Genomic DNA, 11,990 nt, shown 5'->3' on the forward strand with positions numbered 1-11,990 from the left:
TTTGAAGTACTTAATACGTAATTGTACCAAGTAACAGATCCAAATGAATACTGTTCAAGACTTGGCCACTGTTAGAAAACAAAGTGGTGCCTATTTATTGAAAATAATTTTTTCAACAATTTCTGTCACTCACATAAATCATAGAGATATCCTAGGACTCTTGCATTATATATTGCTCTGAATGTTAAGAAATAATCTCACCAAGAGTTAATATCAATCTGCAGTGAGCTCATAATATTGAAAATTTGAAAACTGAAATTTAATGGAAGATATTCAGGGACAAGAAGAAATAAAAGGAGTACTAAACATTAAAAAAATTCAACATTCACTAAATTCAAGGAAATAAAAATAAAACAATAATGAGATTCAGTAGTTTACCTTTCCAAACCTTTCAAAAGTTAAAAAAAATTGTAATAGTCTTGAAGAAGAGGTGGCATGATGTATCTCTCCCACTCTACATACAACTATGAAGCATATAAACACTCCAAGTGTAAAGGCTGTAACTTATAAAATCCATCTAAAGAATGTATACAAATAAAATGTGGGACACTAAAAATGGTAGACATAAATTAAGGGCCTAATAACTGGCATCTTAGATGAATTGTTTAAAATTAATTTAACTCTGTCAAGATATCTAAGGAATAATTTATAACATACAGAAATTGTGCTCCTAATAGGTATGATATTTTTGCACAAAATCGTAAATTCAGTTTGGTGGTTTCAACAAACAATGTATGCAGAAAAATACTTCAGAAGTTCTATAAGACTGTAATAGTAGCTTTGTCATGGTGGAAATATTATGAAATATTTCTGTTTTCTTCTTGGTGTCGAAAAATCTAAAGTTCCAGAGACGGTACCATATGGTTTTGGGTTTGAGAAACAACTTAACATCTCCGTGGCCTTGAGGCCTCATCTACAAAATAGAGGCATAAAATCAATAAATGCAATCAAAATATTATCAGTGCTTTGATAGAGTTGAATTCCAGACTCAAATGGGAACAGAGAAGTGAAAACCAAAGATGGGTCAGGAAATACACCTTAGAGGAAGTGACATTGAGGTACAAATTAATAATAATAAAATTAGGTTGCACCCTGGACTATTATACAGCCATAGAAAATGATGAGATCATATCCTTTGCAGGAACATGGATAGAGCTAGAGGCCATTATCCTTAGCAAACTAATGCAGAAACAGAAAGCCAAACACCCGCATGTTCTCACTTATACATGGGAGCTAAATGTTGAGAACACATGGACACACAGAGGGGAACAACACACACTGAGGCCTATTAGAGGGTGTAGGATAGGAAGAGGGAGAGGATCAGTAAAAACAAGTAACAGGTACTAGTCTTAATACCTGGGTGATAAAATAATCTGTACACCAAGGCCCATGACACAAGTTTACTTATGTAACAAATATGCACACATGTCCCTGAACTTAAAATAAAGTTACAGTTTTAAATAATAAATCACATTAACTTGAAAACTATCACAGGGTTACTTCTATTATTATAAGGAATTTAAGAATTGTGTTGTGGTAGTGATCTTTGGTTAACTCAGAATGGCCTGAAGTCTTTCGAATTAAACTCACAATGGCCTGAAGTCTGACCTTTCTTAGCTACTGCTGCGCTCCCTTACTGACTCACCCTTCTGGAGACCTTTTCTGAAATCAGGTGATCAGGAACTTGAGCTCAGTCAGAGCTCCTGAGCCCAGGTGCCTGCTCCATCATTGACAATTAGCAAAATTTTACGTGTGGATGCCCAGTTCTTCCAGCATCATTTGTTGGAAGATTATCTTTTCTTCACTGCATTGTCTTTGCTCTATTGACTAAATTTATGTGAGTTTATTTCCCAGTTTTTTATTCTGTTCCATTGATTTATCTGTTTTTTTTTTTGTCAAGAGCAAACTCTTGATTACTGTAGCTTTATAGTAAGCCTTAAAATTGAGTAATGTCAGTGCTCCAACTTTGTTCTTTTTTTTTTTTTTTTTTTTTTGAGACAGAATCTCGCTCTGTTGCCCAGGGCTTGAGGGCAGTGGTACAGCCTCGGCTCACTGTAACATCTGCCTCCCGGGTTCCAGTGATTCTCCTGCCTCAGCCTCCTGAGTAGCTGGGACTACAGGCCCACCACACACGGCTAATATATATTTTTTTTCTGTATTTTTAGTAGACACAGGGTTTCACCATTTTAAACAGGCTACTCTCGATCTCCTGACCTTGTGATCCGCCCACCTCAGCCTCCCAAACTGTGGGGATTACAGGCGTGAGCCACCGCACCCGGCCTGACTTTGTTCTTCTCCTTCAATGTTGTATTGGCTCTTCTGAACCTTTTCCTCTCTGTATAAACTTTAGAATCAGTTTGCTGATATCCACATATAACTTACTGGGATTTTGATTGGAATCATATTTAGTATATATCAATTTAGATTTGCAAATACAGATCAGTTTGCATTTAATATAGATCACTATAGATTAACTGACATCTTGACAGTAATGAGGCTTCCTATTGATGAATAAGGAATGTATCTCTAGTTATTCTTTGATTTTTTTCATCAGAGTCTTGCAGTTTAGATCTTAGAGACAGTTTCTCTAATTTTAGACATGTTAACTCACCTTCCCAAAACTTTACTTTCTATTCTAGAAATTAAGGTTATTAACAGTACCTAGCCCCACAGGGTTGCTGACAAAATCAAATGAGACAATGCAGACGTATCCCTAAAAGCCAGATATGGGATCGCGGAGCACTCAGGCGATGCCCCCTAATGCTCCCTTTCAAGCTCAGAAGCTGACGCTCAAGAGCTTTTCTAGCCCTCTAGTGCTTGCTGTCTCCCTTTGTGTCAACTCTGGTTTCCAAAGAAGATGCTAAAACTGAGTTCTTAAACCTAGGCTCTTACCAATACAGGGAGACGTCGTCTTGGTAATCTCCATCTCAGAATCATAATAATTCAAGATGTTTTCTGGGATGACATTTTCTCTCCCTCATGCACTCTTTTGTCCTTTTTTTTAATGTGATAAAAAAGAATAATGAGCTCATATGAATTCTGGGAAGTTATACACGTCCTTGACTTTCCACCTGTCAGTGTTCAAACTCTATCTGAGAGGCAGATTTTAAGACCTTCATCGTGAGCTTTCTATTGTGAAATAAGATAGTCTGGAAATAAAAGCTGGGACACCAGGTGGAAACAGGCTGGTGGTAAAGGCGTTCAGAGGAAAAGGTGACTCTAGAGGCCAAAGGTAATGGGGGCAGAGTCAGTGACATCAGTCAAGTTAACCATGAAGTCCCAGAGCCCTTACAGATGGCCACAGGGAGCACCTCATCAGGACAATTGGAGCAGGTGCAGAACCGACAGACCAGGCGACCTTGGGCCCCAGTGCCTCAGGCAGGAGTCTGCCCAGGGTGCTGGGCTGAGGGGGAGCCTTGGGCTGAACTGTGTGAATATGGTGGGAAAATTCTAACAGTGAGAGGCGTTCGAGAGCAAGAGTGTCTCTATACTGTCCATGTTCTTTCCCAACTTTGTTTTCCTTAAGTGAAATGCATGTTTTGGGGATTTATTTGTATTAATATATGCAGCTCCAATCTACTTGTCCAAAATGTGCATAGATTGACCCGTGCTTTTTTAGAGAATTGAGATTCACCAACTTTACCAAAAAGTGTGTGCTTATTGACCTAGAGATGCCAGGACAGGAAGGTTCGCCAGAATTGAACACCATGATCTATCATGACAGCATCCAACACAGAGCTACACCCCATGCCCCAAGCTTGGAAGGCACCTCCAACACAGCCAGGACCTGATACAGACGGGCAGTCCTGTCCTGGGCTGCCCCAGACTTCCAGATGCAGAGTGGCTTTTGAGTGCTCAGAAATCATTGAACACACTAATAGTGGGAAGAAATATCAGGTAATTCCCTTGGCATAAGTCTTATCCTTTCCAGTTAAGTAATTTTTATATATTTTTTAGGCAGGTTCTCCCTCTGTCACTCAGGTTGGAGTGGAGTGGCAAGATCTCAGCTCACTGCGTCCCTGACCTCCATGCTCAAGAGATCCTCCCACTTCAGCCTCCTAAGATGTTGGGAAAACAGATGCATGCCACCACGACTGCACATGCCATCATGGCTGCCTAATTTATTATCATTTTTTATAGAAACAGGGTGTCCCTGTGTTGCCCAGGCTGGTCTTGAACTCCTGGGCTCAAGCGATCCTCTCGCCTCAGCCTCGCAAAGTGCTAGGAATACAGATATGAGCCAGCATGCCCAGCCCCCATTCAATACTTCATTTATACATAATCCCATGGACTAAGGAGTCCACACAGCCTGAAAAAACCAGGAAAGTGAGTCGTCTTGCTCTTTCCCTTCAGAAATTCTGTGATAAGCTAAAAGCTGCTGTGATATCCACAAAAGAATAACACCTTAAAGCAAGCAAACCAACAGGTCTTCTAAGCAGTATTGCAAAACAGTCCTTGCTCTCCTTTAGCCCAAGATATTTTAGTAGTGAAAAGCAGCGAATAGTGGGTGTCTGCCATCCTCTAAAGAACATGAAGCTTGTTGAAAGCCACTGACTTCCAGGTCCTCTGGTTGGGGCATGCGTCTGGAAGCATTCATCCCTCTGAAGGGTTTTGATTAAATGCAGCAAAGGAAGCTGTTAGTAACTCTCTGAGCTGTCTGAGCAGTTGTGACTGTCACTTAGGCCTAGTAATTCATCATTATATCATTCAGAGACAATGGAGCTGAGGATGGTGTTTCACGCTTTCAGGGAAGTGGATTGGAAGTGCGCAGCCCCGGTTGTTGGCCACGTAGAGGTTTTGTGAGCCGGGGTGAATCTCTGAGGTTCTTTCTCAATCTACATGGTAATTATGGCTATCTAGTTCTTAACCGCAAGTAACAGTAACTAAGCCTGGATAACTTGAAGGAAAAAAAAGATATGGGGTTGTTCCCAGAATTAAGAGAAAAGCCCAGTGACCAGGTCGTGGGAATGCAAGTGACCCTGTGGAATGAAAGACTGACCTCCTGGCAGGGGGTGGGTTGAGGGCCTGCGGGTAAATTCAGCCAAATGTACCTGACCCTGCAGGTCAGGCCCCAAATCCTGGGAGACAGCCCCAGCTCAACCACGGGAGTGCGCTTCCCCCACGCCCAGTCGGGGACAGTCAGGGAATTGTGGCCAATGCTCATTAAAGCTGATTGTCATCGGGAGGAGTGACTCTCAGGGGACGTCCAGGTGCCATTCCCACAGGAGAAGAGGACGCAACCTGGGTTTCAATAGCCACAGATGTCCGCGCTATGGATGGTAACACCCTCACCTATTCTGCATCCTTTAGTACATCAAATAATTACAGGACCCCCATAATTTTAGAAAAGCACTCCAACCAAGGCACAGAGCAAGACAGATTGTATTTATCATTTTAAAGAACCGTAGCATGGAACACATTGTGGGATCACTATTTTCTTACTGCCCCAGGAAGCTTCAACTCAATGTGTTAATAACTCAAGAGGGTGTATTATGTATGAGCATTCTGTGGAATGTGAAAATTCATGATAGAGAGTACTTATTTCCCTTTGAATTCTTAGCTTTGGTAATTATTTTCTCAATGAAGTGAAAGAAGATTCACAGGGAGAACAACAGAAGAATTCAGAAAAAAAAAATAACTGCATAAGAAAGGGAATATTGGACGCATTTCATAATGTGATGGTTTCTTGAAAAATAAGAATGTTGAAGCAAGAGAAACCTGACCTGTAGTATCAGCTCTGCCTATCTGTGTGTCATTGGGTAAATCAACTAACTTATGTATTTTTCTGCTTCTTCATCTAAATGATGAAAGTGGTAACACACACTTGGTTGGATGGCGGGGTTTTGCAATGTCTGGGAGTCACCAAGTGCAGTGTCTCACACTCGGTATTTCCTCAATAAATGGGCACCTAAATGCAGCTGCTGGCCAGCAAGACTCAGATTGCCATCTGAGTTGGACATCAAAACTCGGTCACTGCAAAGCCACCGTAGGGCTATTTTAAAAAAAAGTATCGGTTGTTTTTCATGTTGTAATAACTTCACTCTCAGAGAAATTAGCGTATCATTCTGTTGAACTGTAAGACATTCAGCGTGATGGGCCACCAAGGACTTGTGTTTTCTCTCAGCCCAGAAATGAATGGGGGACGGCTGGTTCTGAATTTTAAAAGCTGTATGATTTTTTGAGCCTTCTTTAACTGTGATATTTGGAATGCTCTCTTAAGTAGGTCTATAATTCTCTGTCGTCGTTTTTTTGGTGTGGTGAACGTTTACAAACAGAGCTCCCAAATTGAAAAGAAATCATAAAAAACGTAGGTTTTGGTTTGAAGGCAACCGAGGGTTCTTACTGTTTTTAATGCAAACCATCAAGAAATCTGTCAGCTTCAACGTTACTATTCTGCGTTTCATGGTTCCTGCTAAATGTGCTGTTGATCAATCATGACGATGTGAATGTCATGGGAAAAATCTGGAGCTTCATTTTGAATACCATAAAGGCTCCTTATGAAGACTCTCTTTCTTTCCTTCCCCTGCGAGGGACTCAGGTGCACATATTAAAGCGAAAATAAATTCACACACAAAAATAGAAATCTAAAATTAAATATTTAATTAGAACTCTGATTTGCTTTAAAGATTGGTGGCATTGCACAGGCTATATTACACCCTCTTTATAATTTTTTTGACAGAAAAAGATACTGTTCATTTTAACAGGCCACTTTAATATTAATACATGTGTAATAGGATTGGAACTGAAAATCAGCTAGAGATGGTACATTTTACATTATTGGGAAAATTACAGTTCTGTATTGTAAAAACATTTATTTTTTAACAACGTACCTACATTAATCAAAAAATTACAGCATATTTAATAATTTTACAAATTCTTCATAAAAAATATATCTCTGTACAAAAAGGTCTTTCGCACCTACGTCGTGACAGCAGCGTGTGGTGGGACGGGAGGGAGGGTCGGCGATGACAATGGGTTTTCCTGATCATAATGCCAGCGTTCTTTTTTTTTTCCCCCTTTTTATAATAGCTTTTTTGTTGTTGTTTACAAAATATTTTACAGAAGAAAAAAATTATTGCAGCTAGCCTGAAAAAAGGCAAGATGTGTGTGTAAAACAAGCAGCAGTTTTAAACAGCTCTGAAGCACATGTCCTGTGTTAGCATGTGGCCGCGTTCCTCACGCGTGTTCCTGTTGCCTTCAGGGAAGAGTCTTCTAGACCTAACTCAGCAAGCACAGCTCCTGACTGCCCTAAAACGAGATCCTCCAACACCTTGCGGAGACTCTGTTCAACACTGCACACAACCCTAGGAAGAAACTAGGCAGAATTCTCACAAGAGAATTCCATTGATTTTTTTTTTCATTTAAATAACATGCTTCAAACTGGCAACCCTAGGACAGTTTGACTTTGCACACAAAGGAAAATCATATCTAATCTGATATGTGGTTTCTTGTATGTATGTATGTCCTGTCATTTCAGGATTTCATAGCATCATTGACCAGGGAGCAGGTCAGGGATGTGGGAACAGAGACATTAATTCAGACTCTGAAGTCAGCATTTTGCACCTAGTTTGAATGACTCAAACTTAGATATGTACAATATATATATATATATATATGTATGTATATATATACACCTAATATGTATAGTAACCCTGTTCTCCCTTGCACACGAGCCTCCTCACACTTTCAACCATCTTCTCTTTGTTTCGTTCAATGTGTGTGTGAGGAGCACAACTCCTGCTGACCTTGTCCAGTCTACTGTGAAACAGCAATGTAAGGTTCCCATTGGCAAAGCAAATCTCCAAGGATGTGGGCAGGTTGGCCGGGGAAAACTGTGCAGAGAATTCAGCGTAAGGATACGGAATCCAACAGCGTGGGGTTCACAAGACAGAGGAGTCCCTAGGAGAGGCCAGTGAGTCCCCAGACAGCAGAGACCCCTTCCACTGAGGAACACAGCACTGGGAGCCGAGCTCTATGGAAATGTCCGAATCAAAACGCCTGACTCTCTAGAGAATGCCCTGTTTTTCTGACCGCTTTTCCTTTATTCACATTTGAAGTCCTACCTGGAAACCTTCAGTAGACCGACAGAGAAATCACTCTTAAAGCTAGGTGTGAATGTGTTCACTCCGACAACGTGAAGGCCAATTTGAACATTCTGACATTTCTATTACCAATGCCAATCTAAAATGTGAAAATTTGCCACCATTGGATAGGTACTGAAATATCAAATAATAAAATAAGTATTATCATTTCAAAAATATGTTATCAAACAAGTATAAGTAAAAATAAACATGATCTTCACTTTGAATTTGTTACATAAACATCCTCATGGTCACATCTTCTACTTCATGTTTTGATTTTTATTCACCCTGGGGATCATACCGATTTTATTTGTACCATAACTTTTCATCTACCTATAATGTAATTTAAACATGAAAAGTCACTGAAATTACCTTTCCATCTGGATTTATAAAGCATGAAACAAATAACAAATGAAGGTATAAAATATATCATCGTGAGAGGAGAGAGTGTGTACTTTTTCCTTCCCTCTAAAAGACCACTTAGTATTTTGATCCTGAACAATTTTCACTGAGTTCAAGGTGCTACTGTGGTATATTGTCTTTCAATGCAATATCAAAGATCGATGGCACACTAAAAGTAACCAAAAAAAAAAAAAAAAAGAAAAAACTGCAAAAGGGAAGGCTGCATTGTGAGTTAAAACCCACAAGTTCATCAACTATCTAAAATAAATTACTATTCACAGTTTTACATGGCAAACAGAAATTTCTGCAAACTTCCTGCTATTAAGTAGTATCGGAGAGACAGTAATTGGATGAGGATGGTACTAAAGGAGGAAAACCTGGGAAATAAGGAGGCTTCTGTTATTTTCTCATTGGACCTCTTCAATGAATTCAACACAGAAATGGAGCTAATTGAAGCAATAATAAAATAAATCTCTTCAATACTGTATTTCCTTTTAAAATCTGTGCCATATCTAGGAATACTTTTCCCTAACACTCCAACTAAGCTGATGGTGGAATGGTTAGCTTGATAATATGAAAGAATGCTTATATACAATGGATAGTGTGTACAAACCCTGTGTAAATAATTTATTTTTTATCAGAATCTTATGCAGTCATTCATAACACACTAGTGCAAAAAATTGTGCATCAAACATTCTGCGACAGAACAGCTGATTGGGAAATTTGCAAACATCCCTAGAGATGAACACACAGGGGAGCTGTGAGGTCCTCAAAGCTTGCCAGGTCTTGGAAGGACAGAGTGAAGCCTTTGTAGGTGTGTGCCTCTATCAGAAAGGTGTCTTCTTCCAGAAAGCTTATTATTTTATTTTTCTCAGAGTATTCATGTTCATGGGGGTTAAAAAAAACACACACACACACACGCACAAGAGAACACATATTGTAGTGCTACCATTTTGTCACCGCACCCGAAGGACATATCCACGAGCCCAGAAGATTGCATTGAAAGGCATCCCAGAAACACAGAAATACGAACGTCTGAGGCATTGAGTACGACGTGTCGGCGTGATGTGGCAGTCTTCCTGGAGTGTGCCTTGATTTCAAACAGGTGCAGCCAGGCATTTAGAACCCACTTTCGGAATGAAAATGCAGGTGTACTTTGATCCACAGAAGACTCTGGCACATTTCAGGAGAGATCCCCGCTGCACGTATGCCAGTAGACAAGGTTGAAGATCGCTGCAGTAAAGCCAGAGTGGAAGGGAGACTGGTATATGGCACCAAAGGAATCACTGCTTGTCCATCAGAGGTATGGCTATGAATCAGTCCTGTTGGGGCACTGAGGGCTATACCACTGTACAGACTGTGTTCAGAGTTGTGTCAAACCTCACAGCCTTGGCTTCTGTGGGTTTTAAGTTTGTATCATACATGGGGTTTTCAAACGATGCTTGTCCATTGCTGTTTTCATGCCCAGCATAGCCATTGTATTGAACTTTTGGTCTCGTTCTAAGGAAGACAGAAAACAAATCATTAGAATCCTGGTTTCAGTTGGAGATTTAGCAGCCGGGACTGGGTGCAGGAGACAATGTCTGCAGAGCAGGGAGTAGTACAGCCAGGACGTTTGCAAAGAAGGAAGGCGTCCACACCTGCACACCTGTCAGTTTATTTGTTTAAATTGGTGACTGGGAATATAAAATGGGTTTTAAAAAGTGAAGCAATTTCAAAAATTCAACAAATTTTTTTTGAGACAGGGTCTCACTCTGTTGCCCAGGCTGGAGTGCAGTGGCATGACCACAGCTCACTTCAGCCTGGACCTCTTGGGCTCAGGTTATCCTCCCACCTCAGCCTCCTGGGTAGCTGGGATCAAAGATTTATTTATGCTTACTACAAATGCCCCAGGGAAATTGGGAAGGTCCCAAAGGCTGAATTTGACTGGTTTTGTTTTGGATGTCTGTTTATCACTGATAAGTTATACGGCCTTGGTTAAGTCACAAAACTTTCTACTACTCTGTAAAATAAGGTTGTGGGCGTATGCCTAGCCTTTAGGGCTGTATGATTAAACTAAATTTCAAGTTTAAGCTTTTAGTTCACTGTTGTTACTAATATTCACAAAAACATTATTTTTTATTTTGTCTCTGTTGAGTTAAAAATGAATCTGTCATTATTAAACTATTATCACATTTTCTGGTTAAAAGAAAACCCCTACATACAATCTACGATAGAGAATTAGAGGATTTTCAGACTGAAAAGACAGAATCATGTCTGGTCTGGCTCTGGCTCCTTTTATTCTTTCCTTATTCCAGAAGAAATCAGATAAGAAAAATGTGCCACTTGGCAAAAACAGAAATTTAATGGACATAAGCATGCTTGCAAAAACATCATTTGACATTGGGTGTCAAGAAACCTCTGCCGAGTCATTTACTAGTCGATTTCCTTATGTTACACATGCTCATTAAGAAAAAGAGAAGTAGTGCATGGCCCTGAGAAAACAGCAGAACTGCAATTTGTAACTGCCCTTGGAGTGGGAGAGGTCGACATTACGCTTGGAAAATGTGCCAGCAGCAGCGATAGTTAGCTAACAAATCCAGCCCCTCGTGAATGAAGTGAAGACCTGGCTAAAATGTTCACTCAATCGTCCGGATCACAAGCTGCCACAGTCCCTTCGTGTCTAGGGAAATGCAACTCCAGAGTGGAACTGGCAGCAGCTGGATGCTGATGTGCACGCGTGCAGCTGCACCCGACAGACGGCTGTCAGGACCTCGGGCTCTGAGGAAGCAATTCCCCACATGGAAGCAACAGACTCAAAAATGAGCAGAAACAGGGTTTTTCTGGAGGAATACAGAGCCAATTCATTAAGAAACATTTATGTCTGCAGAGCCTGAGAAGCCAGTGTAGAGGGTGCTACAGGCTTGGTGCTTTCCTGACCAGGTGGTGACAACTTGAAGGAAATGGATTAATGTGCTGCTGGCAACTGAGCCCCGGACTTCCTTGATTCTGTAAAAATTCCACCATCCTTCGCTTCTATGGCACAGAAGTAGAGAAGGAAAAGACCCAACAGACTGAGAAGTCACAGTGGCCTCGTAGCCGCCCTCTTGAGAGCTGTGAGAGGGAACAGCTTCCTTCATTTTCAACATGCAGGGCAGCCTCCTGGTCTTGGTGCAGTGTCAGGAAGGGAGAGAATGCAGGTGTGATGACCACAGATTCCCCACTGGCCCAGAGGAGGCATCAAGTTTACATAAAAATAAGTGCTGTCTCCCTTATATCTGGCTCTGAAATCTGAGATCTCTTTCCAAGGCACTGCCTTCACAGAGACACCAAACTACTCAACATTGACAGGGAAGATGCTCAGGTTTAATGACTAAAACTGGTGTGTATGTTTTTATTATGATTATACTTTAAGTTCTAGGGTACATGTGTATAACGTGCAGGTTTGTTACATATGTATACTTGTGCCATGTTGGTGTGCTGCACCCATCAACTTGTCAGCACCCATCAACTCGTCATTTACATCAG

General features: G+C 40.8%; 1 protein-coding gene across 1 annotated transcript in view; it reads right to left on the reverse strand.

The window, feature by feature from the left end:
- Window positions 1–6,577: 6,577 nt before the first annotated feature.
- Window positions 6,578–11,990, reverse strand: part of CSMD1 (CUB and Sushi multiple domains 1) — a 2,081,403-nt gene continuing 2,075,990 nt past the window's right edge. The window contains exon 70 of the mRNA XM_011937546.1: window positions 6,578–9,983. Coding sequence (XP_011792936.1) covers window positions 9,824–9,983 — 160 coding nt within the window. The 3' untranslated portion in view covers window positions 6,578–9,823. The remainder of the gene's footprint in view (window positions 9,984–11,990) is intronic.

Source organism: Colobus angolensis, unplaced genomic scaffold, assembly GCF_000951035.1.
Source record: "Colobus angolensis palliatus isolate OR3802 unplaced genomic scaffold, Cang.pa_1.0 Scaffold165, whole genome shotgun sequence".
Lineage (NCBI taxonomy): Eukaryota > Metazoa > Chordata > Mammalia > Primates > Cercopithecidae > Colobus > Colobus angolensis.